General features: G+C 33.8%; 3 protein-coding genes across 3 annotated transcripts; 1 reads left to right on the top strand and 2 right to left on the bottom strand.

Annotated features, from left to right (window-relative positions):
- Positions 1-1980: 1980 nt before the first annotated feature.
- LOC127857585 (hornerin-like) lies at positions 1981-8075 on the bottom strand. Its single transcript, XM_052394060.1, has 3 exons — positions 7918-8075; positions 7393-7513; positions 1981-3283 (listed from the first exon to the last, which is right to left on the bottom strand). The coding sequence occupies exons 1-3, from the start codon at positions 8030-8032 to the stop codon at positions 2431-2433; spliced, it is 1089 nt and encodes a 362-aa protein (XP_052250020.1). The 5' UTR covers positions 8033-8075; the 3' UTR covers positions 1981-2430.
- Positions 8076-13561: 5486 nt separating this feature from the next.
- On the bottom strand, positions 13562-15367 carry LOC127857587 (uncharacterized). Its single transcript, XM_052394062.1, has 3 exons — positions 15219-15367; positions 14635-14755; positions 13562-14017 (listed from the first exon to the last, which is right to left on the bottom strand). The coding sequence occupies exons 1-3, from the start codon at positions 15322-15324 to the stop codon at positions 13585-13587; spliced, it is 660 nt and encodes a 219-aa protein (XP_052250022.1). The 5' UTR covers positions 15325-15367; the 3' UTR covers positions 13562-13584.
- Positions 15368-19234: 3867 nt separating this feature from the next.
- On the top strand, positions 19235-21308 carry LOC127857588 (serum amyloid A-2 protein-like). The gene is made up of 4 exons (XM_052394063.1): positions 19235-19411; positions 19982-20144; positions 20636-20746; positions 21071-21308. The coding sequence occupies exons 2-4, from the start codon at positions 19984-19986 to the stop codon at positions 21228-21230; spliced, it is 432 nt and encodes a 143-aa protein (XP_052250023.1). The 5' UTR covers positions 19235-19411; positions 19982-19983; the 3' UTR covers positions 21231-21308.
- The last annotated feature ends 1821 nt before the right edge of the window (positions 21309-23129 follow it).

Consider the following 23129-nt stretch of genomic DNA (forward strand, 5'->3'; position numbering starts at 1 on the left):
GTCTATTATTGATTCTCTGCACCGTTCTAAAACGTTATTACAATGAACACATTCTTTCTTGTCTTCTCACACTGAAAGACATTGTTGTTTTCCTTTTTATGTACTTTGTGTTATATTATATATACTATAACTATATGCACATATTATTGTTTCTCTGTGCCTTTCTAAAATGTTATTACAATGTACACATTCTTTGTTCTCTTCTCACTTTGAAAGATGTTGTTGTTTTTCTTTTTATGTACTTTGTGTTATATTAAATAAATATATGTACCTATTACCACCTCTCTATGCTTTTTTTCATCTGTTACTACACTGTACACATTCTGTGATGTCCTTTCAAACTGGAAGATGTGTTTTTTTCTCCTGTATGTACTTTGAGCATGTTTTTCTTTCCAACACACAACTTCATATTACTGTAAAATGTTCAAGACACTTCACTACATATATATTTTGTCTGCTGTTGACTACTACTACTATATAACTTAAGATATGAGTTGGTTGCATTACATGCTTGCTTTTTGTTGTGTTATATTGCAAATATACTTGTTTGCAAAATAAAATGTGTTGGAAAAAAAAATATTTGCCATTGTTAAAGAATGAATTCACGAAAATCGACAAATAATGACGTCATGTTACATCTAACCCCGCCCAAAATTAAACCATTTATACGGTGTGCGTTTTGACTGTGGGTGGCTTGACGTTACATTTTTGGTCCAGGCATTCGGTAAGCATGCTCATTTTGTTCAGGCGTCATTTCATTTCCGTCGGTCAGGGTGATTAGCAAGTACTCCATCAGTGCTAATATCATTGGCCAATTAGGCACACAATTGCTCATTCAACATTATCGGGAAATGACAGAAACTGGCATTTTACATATTGTTATTCAAACCGGATTTAATTATTTGCAATGTGTTTTGTTGATTGGATCGCACATAAATTATTTGATAATTCAAATATTAACATAGATTCTTTCGAAAAACTTAAAATGGATTCCTAATGATACACAGTATTAAACAATTAATACAAAAGATTTATTTAATTTTCAAAGCCCAGCTAATGAATTAAAACAAATATGGTCCCGATACATATTCCACTTTTTGTTGTAGGTAGATCAATAACAATTAAATCATAATCATTATACATAGCGGCACATATTCAAATACAAATTGCAAGAAAGATTTGTTCAGACGTTTGTTACCAGTATACAAAAAGTACTAAACAAGATTTTACGAAAAAGATGTAATTAAACAAACATACATGGTTTGAAAAAAAATTAACAATGTGAGAAAAAGGTACAATTTTGCTACCGTTTTCAAACATAAATAAGAATAAATTAGTAATATACAAACGAAAGTGTTTTGTTGTGTTTATCGCGATGTCAACATTTTTGCATGCTCAATTTAATTTTTAAAAATGTTTTCCTAATGTTAACAGTGAGTTTCTATTTATTGAACATGTTAACCACAAAATTATACGACAAGACCTACTGAAAACACTGGAATTCTGGTTAAGTGACGGAAATGAGTATTGTGTTCTTTCAAAAATAAGGCATTTCATGTATACACGATTATTTCTTCGGAAACATATGCATGAACATGGCGTTAACCAACGCATACTTATATAATCATTGTATGTTTGTAAAGCTTATTATTTCTGTCATGATAGTGATGACATCTTTAATAAGCATAAATAAAACAAAACAGTTCTATAAATCTGCATTTACTACAATTGGGATTTAGTGATTAAAATAGGGTTTCAGACATGATCAATTGAAAATGTCAATGCTCTAGTCCGAGTGTAATGTTTAGTTTTTTTTTTTTCAATAACAAACTGATAGGAAGTCTCTTAGGACCAAATATGCAATCTTCATATTGCGAAATCGTTAGAATTAGTTCAATCCCCATCGTTAATATTAAAACTAAGCTTGAAACGTAAGGGATCATTTGTAAAAGAAATATTTATAAGAGAAATATTTAGGATGCTGTGTTGTTTTATTAGCTTAAATCGTTTTGTATAATCAAAATGCAGCATCATAGAATTCTGTGTTCGGCGAGACTCATGTGCCCTCTAGTACTTCGAACTGTGGCTGCTGTGGGATTTTTTCCCGGAACTCTTCGAGCTTTTTCCGCTCTTTTTTCCCTTTCCACTTTTACTGGATTTTGAACTTTTGCTGTGGCTTGACTTCGACCCAGATCTTCCTAGAGCCTTTTCCACCCTTGTGTCCATCGCTACTGGAGCTCGATCCATGATGGTCGCTTGTTCTGGAACCTGGATTATACACAATCGTACGAATAAAACGGCGAACATCTGCTTCGTCGTCGATATTCAATGACCGTCGTACTCTGTTATACCCTTCTGGACGATTATCGCCGCTGGATTTCGATGTATGGCCTTCGGAACTCCCCGAAGCTTTTTCCACCTTTACCGGATTTAGAACTGTGGCTTAGATTTTGACCCAGATCTTCCAGAGCCTTTGAGTCCTTTTCCATCGCTACTGGAGCTCGATCCATGATGGTCGCTAGTTCTGGAACCTGGGTTATACACGATCGTACGAACAAAACGGCGAACATCTGCTTCGTCATCGATATTCACTGACCGTCGTGCTCTGTTATACCCTTCTGGACGATAATCGCTGCTGGATTTCGATGTATGGCCTTCGGAACTCTCCGAGCTTTTTCCACCTTTACCGGATTTGGAACTGTGGCTTGATTTCGACCCAGATCTTCCAGAGCCTTTTCCGCCATTATGTCCATCGCTACTGGAGCTCGATCCATGATTGTCACTTGTTCTGGAACCTGGCTTATACACGATCGTACGAACAAAACGGCGAACATCAGCTTTGTCGTCGATATTCAATGACCGTCGTGCTCTGTTATACCCTTCTGGACGATTATCGCCGCTGGATTTCGATGTATGGCCTCCGGAACTCCTCGAGCTTTTTCCACCTTTACCGGATTTAGAACTGTGGCTTGATTTCGACCCAGATCTTCCAGAGCCTTTTCCGCCTGTATGTCCTTTTCCATCGCTACTGGAGCTTGAACCATGTTGGTCGCTTGTTCTGGAACCTGGCTTATACACGATCGTTCGAGCAAAACGACGGCGACCAACTGCTGCGTTATAGCTCTCGCTTGTTGTAGATCCGGATGACTCTTCATCTGGCGTATTCTCGAGTGTGCGACGGTTCCTTGTATTTTTGTCATAGCTTGTGTGGTGATCGCTATCGCTATTGCTATCGGAGGTCTTGCTTCTATGGTCGAAACATTCAGCACAGCAGGAACCGGGTCTAAATGGTTTGGTAAAATTTTAATAGTATGAACATTTAAACTAATAAAATGTGTATATTACATCTGATGTCGATTCATCGTATGTATGCAAAACATGATATGACATCATTACATGAATAATAAAAGAATGATTAAATGGGTATAGCATGTATTTAAAATAAATTTATTTAACAAGTGGGTAAGCAAGATAACCCTCCAATAAAAGCCATAATAATAATAAAAACAATAATCATCTGTTAAAATGATATTCGGCGTAAATAAGTTCTTCTTAATAAAGGTTGAGCATTTACGTTTATAAAACGTTTTAGCACATTATCCATCTAATGAAATTATTATTATTTAGTGTTTTTCATATTTATTTTAACAATATTTAATACATGATTATACAATTTATTAATAATTACATATTACATATAACATTCCCTTTGCACTTGCATACACTTATATATGCTGGTTGCATAATATAATACATATAGGAAATATATTTTACATATAGATTTAGTTTAAACATATTTATTTCTAGCAAGTTGACATTATTTATTCATAGAATATCATACAACAATACTTATACTTTCATGTTCGAAAAGGATAAGAACGAAAGAAACAGCCTTATATGGTTCTTCTCCTTTTCTATATGAAAAGTTTCACTGTTTGCGGATATAATAGGCTATATAAGGCAAAGTGAACAATATGTTGATACCAAAAAACTCCATTTTTAAAAATATATTTCCTTAATAAAATTAATATGTTGACATGTTTGAGAAATGTAAGAAATAAATAGAAAGGTTATGAAAGAAAAGAAAGAAGATGTTTGTGAAGAATTGTTGAGTTCGAGCGAGAAAGAAAAAGAAGTATGCCATTCGTTCTGTAGCATAGTTACTTATCAAATCGCTTACTATTTATAATAAATTTGTGAACTGCATCAGCTATTTTAGTATTGGTAAAGTAGTCACGTGATTCGTCTCCATATAGAATAGTTTCGATGCATGGGGCAGAATAAATTGATATTGTATTTATAAGTTCACCACTGTTAATCAGTCTTTTATTTTGAAGGAATGGAGCGTTTCAGCATTTTTGATGTCGTCGGGGAGACGATTCCATTCGCATACAGTAGATGGTATGAAAGAACTTGAATATAATGATGTTCGAGCTTGAATTGTTTGTAAATGTGATGAATTTCTTAGAGAGTAATTGTTACGTGAACCCACTGTTGGAGGCGCAATAGAGATTGCATATAGTTTGGGACATTGGTGGAAATAATTTCATACATAAATATTTATTTGTGTTTGCATCTGCGTTCGCTGATGGTGTCCCACTCTAGCTCATTTAAAAGGTCGTCAATTGAGACTAAACGTGTGCATCCAGATGTTATATGCTCGGCTTCAGTATGGATTTTTTCAAGTTCATCGTTTTCATATTGTGTACAATAATCAAACACAGTGTCTGAATATTCAAGAATTGGTATAAAAGAAAATTATATTTTCTGAAGCGTTTTTCTATCGAGAAATGTTGTTAAACGACGCATTATATGGAATGTTTTCCATGCTTTTTCTTTTACATACGATATATGTGCATGCCAAGTACAGTAATTAGACATAAATACACCTAAATGTTTAAGGACGTTAACAATCGGTATATTAATATTACGCATAGCTAGATATTAGCATTTATTCGGATTTTGAGGGGTTGAAGCTTACTAACTATTTATCTATATATATATATATATATATGTTCACATATATTCAATCACACATGTGTACCTAGATGTAAATGATACCGCTTCCAATCATATTATATGCGTCATCACATTCCATGTATTTCACTTCCAGTATTATAGTTTGTTTTTCACCATTGAAAGACATGGATCTTAACTATTGCACGATGACGCCGTTTTATTTCCACCTATTCGCTCCAGACATTTATATCCAATTAAGTTTTGTTATGATAAATCTATCTTCTTTCCTATAGAGATGCAAGCCAGACTTCGTTTACAATGACACTTATTTAACTATCGTTAGCCTATTATAGCTTTCAGGGACGATTTCCAGACAGACTTACCGTGCACTGACCTTGATATCCTCCGCGAGAGTATGTATTACGTTAAAAGAAAGTGCACTAGGTTTTCGTTGGAATGCTGACTCATACAAAGCTCAATGTTCTAAAATGTGTGTATGTCATTATAAAACGAAATATAGCACGACTTTTTGGATAAGGAACGAATACGGAATAAGAATAATTAAGTGATATAAAACTGAACATAACATAAAGGGACACGCACACAGTCTATTAAGATTTGGTGAGTTCAGAATGAAACTGCTCTAACATCTGATTATGTCTAGATGAGATTCGATAGCAAAAATATCATCATTCGGCTGACATCGTTTCACAATGCTATACCCATCCCTATTATTTACAATTAGGCAATGGTAGTAGTATAATTTTATTGATTCCGAAATACTGGTGGAATATTTCGGCAACATTTTATTCCCGTTGATTAGTCAGCTACACCGCAAACAATATTTGGGTAATTCTTTTAACTCATGATCATTGCCGTCTTCATAGCAGTAGGAAATACTGTTTTATGATGCAATACCGAAGAAAATATTGTTTTATTATACAATGCATAGTTGGTTAATGCTGGTTGATTATGTCATATAATAACGACGTGGTACTTGTACTGTTGTAAACTGTTTTGGTGTTGTGTAACCTAAGTAGAGAAGTGCGATTCACACAGTCATATATTATTGCAGTATAGCATTTTGATTAAGGTTACCCAATCTCTTGCACGACGGTTACATTACATTCACCTCTGTTTTGGGCTCAGAACGGACTATTGTTATGAAAGCGTCTCATTCATGTCATGATCATACCAAGCGTTCATCATTGAGGTTACAGTATACTAAACAATCTCTTGCACGACGGTTACATTGCATTCACTGCATTAAAGAAAACCATATCATACCATGATATCTTATATCAGTCTTAATTCATTATTATAAAATTGATATGGTTTCTTGATGTTAAGAAACCAACATACATACACACGTCGAAGCAATTCCTAACGTCACTCAATTAACATTATGTTCAATTGTTGACATTTGTAAAGTGCGTGAAATGATTCCATCTGCGTAAATGGGCAATAAAAAAGTTCCAAAGAGTTGCATTAAAACTCGCAAGTTTTTGCACGATTTATCGTACATTTAAAAGTAATATTTTTTAATTTAATGCATGCGATCTTAAATATCCAATCAAATATACATTGAATGCGTTTGTTCGGTTTTAGCTATTATATAGACAAAATGGCGTGCTGAGCCTTTCGCAGACTTGTATGTGAGAGGAAGGAACGACAACTCTGCGTGGAGATTGTAAGGTTACCGTATACTAAATACGTTTGGTGTTCAATGCTATTCCCTCTAAAAATGGAACGTCAATTATTTGAAAACACAATTCTCTGTGTGGGCACTTGCCATGACTTTATTTTTGAATATTTCTGTGTGCATGACATGTGGTAGGAAAAACATTGTTGTATACTACAAAATAAGCGTTTTGCTTATAGGTTGGAAACTACGTGAGAATTTGACAGATGGCGGGAAACCGTCATCAACTGGAGAAAAGCCGGAAAAAAGATGGCCTTAAAACACTGACCGTTGATTCGCGTAGAGTTTTTTCGTACATACTGGATGACCAATATTTTTTTATTGTTTAAATCAATTTGGCTCGGAATGCTCTTTACGAAAAGGTAGGTTATATGAGGGTGTCTACGCGCCTTAAAACAGAAAAGGCAAAACGTGTTTGCCTTTTTCGTTGTTTTATTTAATGTTTGTACAAGCTACAACACAAAAGCACTAATTCGTCGTTAGGTTTCTTAACGCGCTTATCTCTGATGCCTCTTTTGTAAATTAATTAAGAATACATTACAGAATAGTATATACATAAACATAATAGATTTTCCTCAAGTGTAAAAAATCGTTTTTGTGTAATACACGAGTTTTTCTTTCATTACCAAAGCATTTACTTTTAAAATACATTGACTATTATTTTCTTGACCGTAGCATTGACCGATCTTGGAAGTGAATACCATTGCGAGAAGTTAACAGCAATAACCCACCTGTATTTCATCTTCTCAACGGGGCAGTTCGCTGCAGGGCAGGCCCTCTTGGAGCATTTGTAGTTTCCATCTTGAAAGCATTCGCACTCGTTGCAATGGTCACTGTGGTCCTCGAACTTTCCTTAAAAGTATATATTGTGAATACATTAAAAAACATGTTTTTCTTTAATGTTTTTCGCAAACGATCGATAATATGTTTTAACTATTTCCCACCTCTTACAGAAAAGCCAGGTGTTATGAGAGTCTATTTTATTTTAAATAACGCTTGTTTTAGTACTTATATTCAAATTTAATAATCAGTTTGCACAAATAAACGGTGATAAGACTGTAACATTTCCCCCATTATTACATAAAAGCTATGTTTTACAAAAGAATATTTTATTAATCATTAATCTGGTTAGTTATAAACTCTGTAGATAATCACATATTCATGTAAAGTTCCTAAATAATTCAATAAAAATTAAACTTTATTGTTTGACAATTGTCCGTTTTGTTATCAAATATAATGTAAAAATATGATCGTACCGTATGGAAAGAATCGTCCATCCTTCGTACATCCATTTGGCTTGGGTGCCGGTAAATAGGCGTCGTAGCACGAGGGTGCAACGATTGCCACGGCGACCAGCAATGTCAGCTTCATGACGTCAATTGTAGTTTCTACGCAGCTATCAAGTGAACTATCTGGATCGCTTGCGGTAACGTATATATTAGTTTGGCGTTTCCTTATATAGTATATACTTGCTATCAAAAAATGAATCAACCCGATTGTTAGCAAATGTATTGTTGCGATCCTAAAAGCATATATAATATGCGTATTACTTATTAAAATAAGAACACACCCTAGACCTCTTCATTAGCATATTTTGAAACGACTGATATCGTTTCCTAATCTTATAAATAAAGAATATCAAATACTGTTTACATGTTTTTGAATGTGTATACATGGAGTGACGCTATGGTTACCATGTCTGCAGGTTTATAATCCCGAAAAAGGGAATGACTCTCGCAGCCTTAAAAAAATCAGACATTTTATAAGTGACACATCGTTTACCAATTTATAAGTCTTATATGCTCCTTATTATACACATTTAATGTATTACATTTTAAATATATCGATATATACGAAACCTAGAAATCGTTATATCGGTTTCCCATTTGAAAGTATACTTTTATTTATAAAAACACGTTTCGGAAATTACTGATAAATTTACGAAGAGCCACACAGTTTGATTAAAATAAAGAACGCATTTCTTTCTTCGTTACATTGCTTATCCCTTGTAGCAGCATGCAATAATCCGTATGGTTCATTGAACAGGACATCGGGTTTAATGCCAAATGTTCACCTATAACATAATCCGAACTTGTAGCGGAGACGAAACATAGCAATTTATTTGATATTATTTGAGTGCTATAGACATTATGAAGCCTAAATGTGCTATATATGTTATTAAAGGTAGCCACGCAGGATTCAAGAGAATAACATGGAAAAAAAGCATAATGTAATTAAATGTCATAAGTAATATAAAGTTTAAAACAACCGCGCTATTACCCGTATACCACTAAGATGTTGCATCGTACATTGGCCAGATCAGATTGAAATAAGTATTTTTTTACGACAGTAATGCTAAAATTGTCCGAAAGTTATTATGTTTCAATATTTGTTTATGCATATTCAAGTCAATCTCTTTTTAAAGTCTCTTTTTTTCTGTGAAATATCAAACAAAGCCATTGGACAGGTAAACTAGGTAATACATATAGTTAACTTAGTCAAACAAAATATGTCCTAAGGTTGACGGATCTTTTTTTCCTTTTTTACTTAGTTGCTATTTGTAAGTGTGTAGTACCTTCGCTTGGTATATGACTTTGTTTCGAAAAGTGAGAACCAATACCTGCCCTTCTAGTTAATTGTGCGTCACTTTGACTTACATATAAATTGCATGGGCTATGTGTGGTCTCGCTTCGTTATTTTGAACAATATTTTTTTCGATAATCCAGATCATGTAAAAGACGTCTTACATTTTGATTTGCGTCCGACATTTACAAAGCACCATTGTTCGTACTTCTAGATTGATTAGGATTATATTGTTCGCATTGTGAGTTCTTATCAGAAATGCAGGCGACCTTACTAAAATATGCGCCAGGTTTTATTTTGTTGATATTATTTCGTCATCGTGTTTTTTTAAGTAAAGAAAGGTTACACCTTAGTCTGTTTTTCACAACTTTGTATTTAAACCTACTTAATACAGCATGTTAAAATCTAAAATACAATTATTATAGTGTTATATTTTGAATTTGGATTCATATAGATATCTATAGTACCTGGTGTTTTACTTGGATTCAACTATAGGTTTGCTAGTCGTCTATCCACCTGTTCGTTTGTCAGTCAGTCCGTCCGAGGAAAAACGTATGAAAGACACTTTAATTTATTGAGCTGCGTATGTTTCGAAAAGCCACATTGAGCATAATACACGACCTTTTCTTAAAAACCAAAGGATAACTGAAAGAAAAAATATAATTTCTCAACAAAGCACATAACTGTGACCGTGAAACTTATACTTTAGATGAAATCACAGGTGTACATAAGTTAAACCATTTATTTATAATACATCGGTTTACTGTGGTGATAACAAGTGGAACGACTATTTAAAGTTCATATGCATCCTTTTTACAATGGGTTCAAACTTCCGGTTACAATATTTTAATTGAATAAGATATACTGATAAAGTTCATATACAGAAGACACTTTAAAAAGATTTTAATAAAATGTATGCACTGTTTTTTTATTATAATACTTGATTATTTTTTTAAGCGCGTGGGTTTGTGATTCTGTGGACTCAAATTGATAAATCTGCGTGCTATTATTAAAGTTATACATTTCTTTGATTTTATATTTGAAGACGTTTCTGTACTTTGGTACTAGACTTAATTCAAATAAAGTTGGGGGCAAGGTGTAATACACTATTTTCACCGTTGACTCGCAAAAGCATCATAAAGACAATATTCGTCGAATCCGAGTTTTCACCATGTGGATTAAATGATTAAAATGCTTTATATATATACCTTATCGCTTATGTTCGTCTAAACAAGTTATTATGTTGCGTGTCATGAATGTGAAATTCTGATTATGTCATACAATGTGAATAAAATGGTTAATAAAAGATGTGTACTTCTTAAGTGTGCGTAGATACTGTCATACCTTAAGTGTAACTGCATAGAATTTTGTACATCTTCATGTTTCAGTATCCACAAATATATGCAAGGATTATTGGTATATGTATCCATAAATATATGCAAGGCTTATTGGTATATGTATCCAAAAATATATGCAAGGCTTATTGGTATAGGCATCCACAAATATATGCAAGGCTTATTGGTATATGTATCCACAAATATATGCAAGGCTTACTGGTATATGCATCCACAAATATATGCAATGCTTATTGGTGTATGTATCCACAAATATAAGCAAGGCTTATTGTTATATGCATCCAAAAATATATGCAAGGCTTATTGGTATATGCATCCACAATGATATGCAAGGCTTATTGGTAAATGTATCCAAAAATATATGCAAGGCTTATTGGAATATGCATCCACAAGTATATGCAAGGCTTATTGGTATATGTATCCACGAATATATGCAAGGCTTATTGGTAAATGTATCCACAAATATATGAAAGGCTTATTGGTATATGCATCCACAAATATATGCAAGGCTTATTGGTATATGCATCCACAAATATATGCAAGACTTATTGGTATATGTATCCACAAATATATGCAAGACTTATTGGTATATGTATCCACAAATATATGCAAGGCTTATTGGTATATGCATCCACAAATATATGAAAGACTTATTGGTTTATGTATCCAAAAATATATGCAAGGCTTATTAGTATATGCATCCACAAATATATGAAGGCGTATTGGTATATGTATCCAAAAATATATGCAAGGCTTATTTGTATATGCATCCACAAAAAATATGCAAGGCTTATTGGTATATGCATGCACAAATATATGCAAGGCTTATTGGTATATTTATCCACAAATATAAGCAAAGCTTATTGGTATATGTATCCACAAATATATGCAAGGCTTATTGGTATATGCATCCACAAATATATGCAAGGCTTATTGGTATATGTATCCAAAAATATATGCAAGGCTTATTGGTATATGTATCCACAAATATATGCAATGCTTATTGGTAAATGCATCCACAAATATATGCAAGGCTTATTGGTATATGTATCAACAAATATATGCAAGGCGTATTGGTATATGCATCCACAAATATATGCAAGGCTCATTGGTATATGCATCTACAACTATAAACAAGGCTTATTGGTATATGTATCCACAAATATATGCAAGGCTTATTGGTATATGTATCCAGAAACATATGCAAGGCTTATTGGTATATATATAAAAAAAATATATACAAGGCTTATTGGTAAATGCATCCACAAATATATGCAAGGCTTATTGGTAAATGTATCCACAAGTATATGCAAGGCTTATTGGTATATGCATCCACAAATTATATGCAAGGCTCATTGATATACGCATCCACAACTATATGCAAGGCTTATTAGTATATGCATCCACAAATATATGCAAGGCTTATTGGTACATGTATCCAGATATATATGCAAGGCTTATTGTTATATGTATCCACAAATATATGCAAGGCTTATTGGTATTGGTATATGTATCCACAAATATATGCAGGGCTCATTGGTATATATTTCACCGTTTTGATAAGTTCACATTCCCTTCATGCAGACATTTTACAGCAGCGTTACAGCTGATAATTATTTCAAGATATTCACGTCAAGCATGGTCTTAGTCAGATACACTTAATCACTGAGAACATTGCAAGTGTATTATTTTTGAAAATACGCTTTTATTATTGAACGCTTATATGTATACTGTTATAAAAGTGTATATGTAACATATATTATATATATTATATTTAAATTAAATTCGCAAAGGTATAGAGTTACGTATGTGTTGTTGTATTGATATATTCAGATGAATACAATTAACAATATATCGAACTTGCATTACTAGACATAAACTCTCGTCATTTCGAGGTCCGAACTTAAATAGCTTTTGGTCATTATATTTTCCACACAATAATACGGCCAGATCCGTCCGAAAACAAAACTGGAATGTAGGTTAAGTGACGTGAATGTGTATTGTGTTCTCTTGCATACACGATTCTTTACTCAGAAGGAAGCCAGCACATTATTATATACTGTTGTAGCAGGGTATTTATTACTATTTCAATTCATTCATAATCCTATAACGATGGATGAGAGGTAATCAGTGTGAAAGTGATGTTTGTGAGTGAATCAGTGGTGATATGTTTTAACAGTGCATGCTTTTTTATGAGTTGTTTTCTGAATCATCCCTATGATTTTTAATTATTCATAAACATTGACCCAGTTCGTTATTAAACCTTGTCATAGCTGTAGGCATTTTAAATTGGTCTCATAACCTACAATTCTTCATATATATATTGTCTAGATCTGGTCACTTGTTATTCATTTTATTATTGTTACTGTGTTTACGTGTATTATTGTTATAATTGTAATCATTTTATTATTTGAAGAATTTTGTATTGTTTCAATCATCTGATTTATAATGTATCACAATACGTAAAATACTTCATGCAATTATATTACAGACCATCATCATTAATATAAAAAAAAGAAAACTGAAATATAACCCACTTATTTATTTTATAACTACACAACCACCGACTACACGGTTAATATGTAAACTTAATTAATTCGACCATGATATATGAAATTTCTAATTTGCATAATTAAAACAGTTAATATCAAAAGATACAGTTACTAAAATCTGTGATTACGATTGAATCATTACAAGCGGTGTTTTAGATCCATGCTTTACACATACCGGTAATTGTAATATTTATTTTTTGTTTTCATTTACAAATGGACAAGTATTCCTCTTATGAAAATTGAGCAATCTTCATTTTGAATGGTTTTAATTTGTTGAAATATCCATATTAAGATAATAACTGGCCTTACGTATGAGAACATTTGTGAAAGGCAAGAAATAAGAGAGATGTTTTGGATGCTTGGTCGTTTTATTTGAATAAATCGTTTTGTAAAATCAAAATGCACCACAATTTTTTTTCAAGAACTCTCCGAGCTATTTTCCGCCTTTATATCCATTTCCACCGTTACTGGATTTGGAACTGTGGCTTGATTTTGACCCAGATTTTCCCGAGCTTTTTCCGCCTTGGTGTCCTTTTCCATCGCTACTGGAGCTAGATCCATGATGGTCGCTTGTTCTGGAACCTGGCTTATACACGATCGTACGAACGAAACGGCGAACATCTGCTTCGCCATCGATATTCAATGACCGTCGTGCTCTGTTATACCCTTCTGGAGGATTATCGCTGCTGGATTTCGATGTATGGCGTTCGCTTGTTGTTGATCCGGATGACCCTTTGCCTGGGTAATACGCGACTGTGCGACGGTACCTTTCATCTTTGTCAGAACTTGTGTGATGATCGATATCGCTACTGCTATCGGAGGTCTTGCTTCCATGGTCAAAACATACCGCACAGCAGGAACCTGGTCTAAATGGTTTGGGAAAATATAAATAGTATGTACAAATATACTAATAAAAGTATATTACATCCGATATCGAGTCATTGTAAAAATGTTGTAACAGCTCATTATTTCTAGATGAGATTCAATACCCATAATGTCATCATTCGGATAACATCGTTTCAAAATGAAATCCCCCTTCCCTATAATTTTCAATTTGGAAAATGCAGAAGCAGAAATTTATTTATTCCGGCATACTTGAGGAAAATTAGCGCAAAATTTTATTGTCGTAAATAATGGTAAAAATATGGGTTAGTCAGCTACACTGCTTAACAAAATTTGGGTAATTCTTTTAACTTACGATCAATAGGGCCTGCCTTTCATTTCTAACAGTAGAAAATTCTTTTTTTATACAATGAAATTCTGGCTAATTATGTCAAATAACAACGGCGGAGTGTACAGTCTGTCGACAGTTTCTACACGCGCTAAGTGTATGATACATCTATTGTAAATTGAGTTAGAATACAATACAGAAAAGTATATGCATAAACTAAATTGGATGTTTTAAAATATACGAAATCGTTTATGTTTAATAAACGACTGTTTCTTTCGTTACCACTACGAGGAGTTAAAAGCCCTAACCCACCTGTACATCCTCTTCTCAACGGGGCAGTTCACTGCAGGGCAGACCCTCTTTGAGCATGTGTAGTTTCCATCCAGGAAGCATTCGCAATCGTTGCAACGATCACTGGGGTCCGCGAACTTTCCTTCAAAATATAGCATGTGAAAAAATAAAAAAATATTACATTTTAAACGTTCATATACAAAAAAATAAATCGCACAAGCGATCGATGATATGTTGGTCACATTTTCCCACATATTACAGAAAAGCCACGAGTTATGACAGCACATTTTATTTTAAATAACGCTTGTGTTTGTAATTATACTGAAACGTAATACGTCACTTAACACAAACAATCGATGATTTGGTTTGTACGTTTTTATCATTATTACATAAAACATAAGTTTTACAAAAGCATATCTTATTAAAGAGAAATAGCACTGGATGCATGTGGTTGGTATCTCATAGCGTTGGTTAGTTATAAACTCTGTAGATAATCAAATAGTTCATGTGTCGTTATTTAATAATTCTGTATAAAAAAAACTTTATTGCTTGACAATTTTCCGTAATCTTTTCAAAAATGATGATGCAATTTTGTGTAATCGTACCGCACGGAAAGAATCGCCCATCCTTTGTACATTCATTTGGCTTGGGTGCGTCGTAGCAATACGAGGGTGCAACGATTGCCACGGCGACCAGAAATCTCAGCTTCATGACGTCAATTGTTGTTTCTACGCAGCTATCAAGTGAACTATCTGGATCGCTTGCGGTAACGTATATATTAGTTTGGCGTTTCCTTATATAGTATATACTTGCTATCAAAAAATGAATCACTCCGATTGTTAGCAAATGTATTGTTGCGATCTAAAAGCATATATAATATGCGTATTACTTATTAACATAAGAACACACCCTAGACCTCTTCATTAGCATATTTTGAAACGACTGATATCGTTTCCTAATCTTATAAATGAAGAATACCAAATACTGCTTACATGTTTTTAAATGTGTATACATCGAGTGACACTATGGTTAACATGTCTGCAGGGTTTGAAAATTTCTGACATGTTATTACTGACAATTTTTTACCAAAGCATTGGTCTTAGATGCCCCTTATAATACACGTGTTATGTATTACATTTTAAATATTGTGAAATATACGAACCCTAGAAAATTGTTATATCGAGTTCCTATAAGTACAATTATATTTATAAAACACACGTTTCGGGAATAACTGATTCATTTTCGGAGAACCAAATAATTTGATTAAAATAAAAAACGATTTTTGCTTGCTTGTTCCTAGTAGCAGCATGTCATAATCAGATGGGATTCATTGAACATTACATCGGATTTAATGCCAAATATTCACCTCTTAAATAATTCAAATTTGTAACGGACACGACGCATAGCAAAAGATCTGATATTACTGGATTGGTTTAAATCTGATGAACTTTAAATGTAATGTATATGTTATTAAAGGCAACCACACCGGGTTCGAGCAAATCACATAGAAAATAGAGCATAATTTAAAGTAATAACAAATAAAAAGTTTGTAACAAACATGCTATGACCCGATCGTTAAGATGTTTCATCGTAAATTGACCAGATGAGACTGAAATAATGCTAAAATTGTCCAAAAGTTATTATGTAACCATATTGTTTAAGCATATTAAAGTTTCTCTTGTTAAAGTCTCTTTTTTTCTCTGAAATATCAAACAAAGCCATTGGGCCGGTATAAAAGGTAACACATTTAGTTAAATTAATCAAATTAAATATGTCCTAAGATTGACTGATCATATTTTCATTTTTTATCAAGTCGCTATGTGTATGTGCGTAGTACCTTCGCTTGGTATATGACTTTTGTTTTCGAAAAGTGAGAACCCATTTTGCCCTTCTTATGAATTTTCCGTCACCTTGACTCACCTTTAAATGTCATGGGCTATGTGTGGTCTCGCTTCGTTATTTTGAACAATATTTTTTTCGATAATCCAGATCATGTCACAGACGTCTTACATTTTGATTTACGTCCGACATTTGCATTCCAGCATTGTTTGAACTCCTGGTTGGATTAGGATTATCTTGTTCGCATTGTAAGTTATAATCAGAAATGCAGTCAAGCTTTCTAAAATATGCGCCAGGTTTTATTTTGTTGATTTTATTTCGTCAGCGTGTTTTTTTAGTTATGAACGGTTACACCTCTGTTTTGCATAACTTGGAATTAAAACATTCTTAATACAGCATGTTAAAATCTAAAACACAATAAGCATATTGTTATATTTTGAGTTTGGATTCAAAAAAGATATCTTTTGTTTATGGTGTTATACTTGGATTGAACAATAGGTCATGCAGTTGTATATCCACCTGTTCGTCCGTCAGTCAGTCCGTCCGAGGACTAACGTTTGCAAGACACTTTTATTAAACTTCTTATGTTTTTAAAAGTCATAATGAGCGTAATACGCGACCATTTCTTTTTAACCAAAGGACAACTGCAAGAAAAAAATCTGAAAAAATAACGCACATAATTCTGACCGTGAAACCCTTTATTTAAATCAAGTTACAGGTGTACATAAGATAAAACATAAATTCATAATACATCGGTTTACTGTGGTGGTTACTAGTGAAATGGCTAATAAAAATTCATATGCATCCCTTTTCTCAAGAGATCAAACTTCCGCGTACAATATTGTAATTGAATAAAATATACTAACAAAGAATATATACAAGAGAACTAATAAAAGTTTTTAATGTAAATGTATTCACAGTTTATTAATATTACCTGACTATTTTTTAAATGCGTGGGTTTATGATTCTGTGCACTAAAATTGATACAGCTGCGTGCTATTATTGGCTTCTGGGACGTTGACGACATTTTTGTACTTTGGATGCTAGTCTTGATTCAAATAAAAAGAAGTCGCAAGTATGATGTAATAGAACATTTACACCGTTGACTGACAAACGCATTATTAAGAAAATATACGTTGAAAGTTTTCACCCTGTGAATTAAATCATTAAAAGCAAGATATTATGTAAGTTTTAATGAATATGAAATACTGATCATGGCATACAATGTGAATGGAATGGTAATTAAATTTGTGTATTTTTAAGTGTGCATCGATGCTTTCATAACGTAATTGTAACTGCGTCTAATTGTATACGGCTTCATGTTTCTGTAACCACAAATATATGCAAGGCTAAAGTGAATATACTTAACCGTTTCATAAGTTAACATTCCCTGAATGTAAATGAATATAAAGCTGATAATTTACCCATTTATGCCTAGCGTCTAGAAAAAAGGCCTTGGCAAACAGCGTAGACCCAGATGAGACGCCGCATGATGCGGCGACTCATCAGGGTCTGCGCTGTTTGCTTAAAGGACTTTCTGTAATAAATATTCTAAATATAGAAATAAATATACTAAACATCCCTAATTTTGGAAATAAATTGATCCAATTAAGAAGGATGGGAGAGTCCACTAGGCATAAATGGGTTAATTCGAAATATCCCCGTCCAACATGGCCTTAGTCAGCTACACTCACACACTAAGAACAATGCAAGTGTATTATTTCTGGAAAAAACGCTTCCTTTAATTTAACGCATATATGTATAATATTATAAATTCTTACATGCCCCATATTGGATTACAATTTCTCTGAAAGTTTATTATTATTCCATTAGCTGTTATTGAGAAGTAATTAAAGGGCAAATATTGTAACTTTTAGAAATTTCGGTGGAAATGGCGTCGACATGCGATACCCACTCCGGGAGTTACTTGATAGGCAACTCATTGGAATCAAGATATCTTAACCTACGATTGATCAATATGGAATATCAATATCTAAATTTTTGATTTAGAAATGGCGTTAAGATTATTTATATTGATCAATCGTAAGTAGACAAAACTGTTTAACCCTTTACCACTTAGATACGTATTTTTTGACGCATTTGTAGTCCCTCAGAAAGTTAAATTTAATTAAAGACCTTTCTTACTGGATTCATGTTTTAAAGGCTTCATGTCCAACCCTTAAATAGGGATGAGCAGCAAACAGTTTGCACACAGCCATTTTCACTTTGCTTCTGAGTGGGAAAGGGTTAAAGCAAGGTATTCTATCAGACTGCAGAGTTTCGTTAAGATATCTTTGTTTCGTAATATCAACAACGACATTTTATACCTACAACATGGCAAACTGCAATGGGGACGTCGCGTGGTATTTATTCTTACGTTTATAAATAGTTTGACGCTCAGAGACGGTTAAATCATAAAAGCATTTGTATTATGATCAAAAATATTATCGTGCGTATGAATGACGTTCATGTGGTTAAAGTTGTTTACTAAACAGCGAGTTAATTACGCGTCAGCTTTTACATTAATTATGTTAGCATCGATAAAAAGGTAGCGTATACGTGCTGTTTTCTGAAGTTATCGACTTAACGGCGGTTTAATTAATTCAGAAAAGACAAAAATGTAATGAAAAAAAGGGTGACAACGAGTCTTTAGTCTATTAAATATCATGATTTTGAACACGTTAATATTGCGGTTAAAACATATATAAAAAAAACACAGTAAAGGTTAAGCCTGGTTTTCCCGTTCAACCATCATTTCAGTGAGCATTGTTTTGAAATGTTCAGTCTACGCGAGGGGAAGTTAGTGAAACAATGCGTGGGGAATTTAAACAAACATAGCATGGGTGTGCTTGCGATGATTTATGACGCCATTTTGTAAGACTGCATCCGGGTTGATGTGTTTAAATACGGATGCAGAGCAGACAAGAACATTCTAATTCAAGGCATTGATACAACTGGGGTAAGAGTTATATTATTTTCAACGTATCTGTTTACACTAACTAAGTGTGTATTAAGCCGATATGTAAAAGCATTGTCTCTAAACGCATACAAAGCTTGTTTAAAATCACTTAACTATTTACCGTCAGTACTCACGGACAGTCAAATACATCTTTATTGAAGTTAACCTTACAATTGGTATATAGAAAACGATGTAAATATATGCTGGTATTTTAATTTATTCCATTTACTTAAAAAAAAATGTTTATATCTTATTTTCTCTAATTTCAATTGAATTGTCTTATGTATAGCAATATTTTTAAAAGAATTAATTTGGACTGTTGAATTCTCACAAATTGACATTATCAACGCGCTACGGCACACAGTACACTTACTGTGCGATTCAGAGGTCACACGTCCGATATCGAGCTGTAACTTACATTATAACTTATCTTTTGAGTTTAACATTAAACTTGGATGCTGAAACTGTGTGTCTCACACCCATACATAACAGAACCAGTGTCGGCCTGAAGCGGCACTTTCCGTGTTTGTATGTATGTTTGTTGTCCAAATTAAGATATAATTGCTTTAGACATGAAGGTACTAGTGCTTTCGGTTCTAATGGTGGCGGCGGTCGGAACTTCCGATGCCCAATGGAGAGACATATTCGACAGGGCCAAAAACAGTGTAAAGAGCGCATCTGATTTCGTCGGCGGGGCCGTGAGGGGAACTGGGTCTATGGTGAATGCTTATACGTAAGTGAATTTTCGCGGCATATGGCAAACTATGCATCATGAAAGGTTCAATGTTCGATTTTTTCCCATTGAATGACATTCATTTATTGATTTGAAGTTAATTTACGAAAATATCAACATGTTTTTTTAAAGTTTGTATGGTGGTGTGTATTTGACCACATATGCGCGCTAGATGATGATGATTTTAATTATGATGATTATTATTCTAAATACATGTATACTGATGAAGAAAATAAAAGTAAAGATATGTGTTATTCGTAATGATGATGATAATGATTGATCATTGATTATAATGATTGATCATTGATGGTGATGATGACGACGATGATGATGCTGATAACAACGATGTTGATGAAGATACTGTTGCTGCTGCTACTGCTGCTACTGCTGCTACTGCTACTCCTTTTATTTTTGGTGTTGCTGCTGGTAATTATGAGGAGGAGTACGATGCAAAAGACGAAATAGATAACTGAAAATCACTTTTTCTGCAGGGACATGCGTGATGCAAATTTCAAGAACTCGGACAAGTACTTCCATGCACGCGGGAACCATGACGCCGCTTCTCACGGATCAGGTGGCAAGTGGGCCGCAGGGTTGATCAGGTAACACATGATAACATCACTAATTTGTTAAATATGCCTTATTTTTAAGCGACACGCGGATTCGGTTTCGGAATGCAAAAGAGTCGCGTAAAAGAAGTTATAAAAGTCGCCATTAGTACACGATTTTCAAGCGTTATTATTCGATCATTATCGCATATAAAATTGTGAAAGCATTTATAATTAAGTGCGTAAGATTTGTGTGAATTAAGAAATAAATTTGCATATAATTACTATTTATATATATTGGATGAAAATATTGAAAAATACATAGAGAACTTGCATTATAATGTAATATCGTCATTTCGTGAACATGTGTATTTGTAGCAACACGCGCGAGTGGGTGGACCGGAACATCAAGGGTGACTCTGCGGCCTCTAGCGCCGCCGACCAGGCGGCCAACTTACACGGGCGCAGCGGAGGCGACCCCAACAGGTACCGACCCAAGGGACTTCCCAGCAAATACCGGAAGAAGCGACACGTCTAAAGATGAATACATTTGAGCCAAATGCGATCGATTGTGTGGAAACCTTTACTATAAATAAATAAAGTTTCATATATTTGCCGTGTCCGTTTGTTTATTCTTATTATTAATTCAATCTTGTTTTTATGAGTAAATGTTTTATCACATTCGATTTATCTGATTCACGTTTGTGAAGTTAACAGACTTGCCCGATGTAGCTAAATTACCAGACTTTTGAAATCCTTTAGCAGATGCAACAGATTAAAAATATTTAAGCAATTTCTGACTAGTTGGACAAAGTGAAATTTAAATACACTTCAATTTCAAGCAATTATATTTATTTTTAATTAAATATACATTTTATTACATAATCTGAAAACCTGTCAAATGCACGTGAAAGATAAGCCCATATGCCACTTAGTTAGGATAACATACACTGTACTCTGAGTCTTTAAAGTGACAAAGCTTTTTTATAAGAAATACTCTTGTTTGTCATAATTGGTTACTAAAAACCGTCAGAAAAGATATAACACGTTGTTGTAGCGCTATTCTGACTCACCTTCACGTGCTCATGAAATGAGTCGCGTTCTGAGAAAACTGGGCTTAATGCTTGTGCGTAAAGTGTTGTTCCAGATTAGCCTGTGCAGTTCGCACAGGCTAATCAGGGACGATACTTTCCGCTTTATGGAATTGTTAGCTTTAATGAAGTCCCTTTTTACCAAAAATAAAGTTTAGGCGGAAATTGTCATCCCTGATTAGCCTGTGCGGACTGCACAGACTAATCTGGGATGACACTTTACGCACATGCATTAAGCCCAGTTTTCTCAGAACGTGGCTCAATTATTGAGTCATCTTCTAATTATACTGACTGATAGGTTTTAGGACTAAACAACGTGTAAAGGGTCGATATTTAACCCATTTATGCCTAATGGACTCTCCCATCCTTCTAAATTGGATCAAATGATTTCCAAAATAAGGGATGTCTAGAATATTTATTTCTATATTTAGAATATTTCTTACATAATTTGCTTAAGCAAACAGCGCAGACCCTGATGAGACGCCGCATCATGCGGCGTCTCATCTGGGTCTACGCTGTTTGCCAATGCCTTTTTCTAGACGCTAGGCATAAATGGGTTATGAGGAACTCTCTCATGTATATCATACCAAAATACCTCAATTCAGAATAAAATTAAATATTAAAGAAACGCCTTGTGACGAACAAAACTCCTTGTCAATTGCTCATATATTAAATAGAATGTATTTCACCTTGTCAGTTTGATATTCACAACCAAGGGACCAAGGTTTTCAATCTGACATCAAACGAGGAAATAGCTTGTTCTGCTGTCTTCTTACTTTAAGCTCTAAATTGTATTCTTTGATTCAATTGCTTAACATTGAAAGTTCGAGTAAAATCATTATAAACAAAACACATTTACTGACAATATCTAATTTCTGAAGCGCTCTCGTCGCGCGAGTTCTGCTTATCTATTTTTTTTTTGTCTTCTTACTTCTTTTTGTTTTCATTATTTTATTCAACTACACGATTTCGAGAAAAAAAATATTAAAAAACATAAACTGAAAATGCACTTTTTTTGTCATATGCCGTTTGTCTTCATCAATAACCTTTTTTCCTAACTCGACGTTGTTTACATGGACTTTGACAGGCGCGATGCGTTTTTGCATATTATGCGTTAAAATACACATCTCATGTCGGGATATAAAATATATGTATTTTCAAATGTATGTCATAACAAATAAGGAATGCAAAATGCTATTCAAGGGACCTTTTCACAGATTTTGGCATATATTAAAGTTTGTCATGAAATGTTTTAAATTGATAATTGTAAACACCGGGACTAAATATCTCCAGTAGAGACGAGAATAAAATTAAAGAAAGAAAAAAAGCACTGCTCAACTGGGCTC

This window comes from Dreissena polymorpha, chromosome 14 (genome assembly GCF_020536995.1).
Source record: "Dreissena polymorpha isolate Duluth1 chromosome 14, UMN_Dpol_1.0, whole genome shotgun sequence".
Classification (NCBI taxonomy): Eukaryota; Metazoa; Mollusca; class Bivalvia; order Myida; family Dreissenidae; genus Dreissena; species Dreissena polymorpha.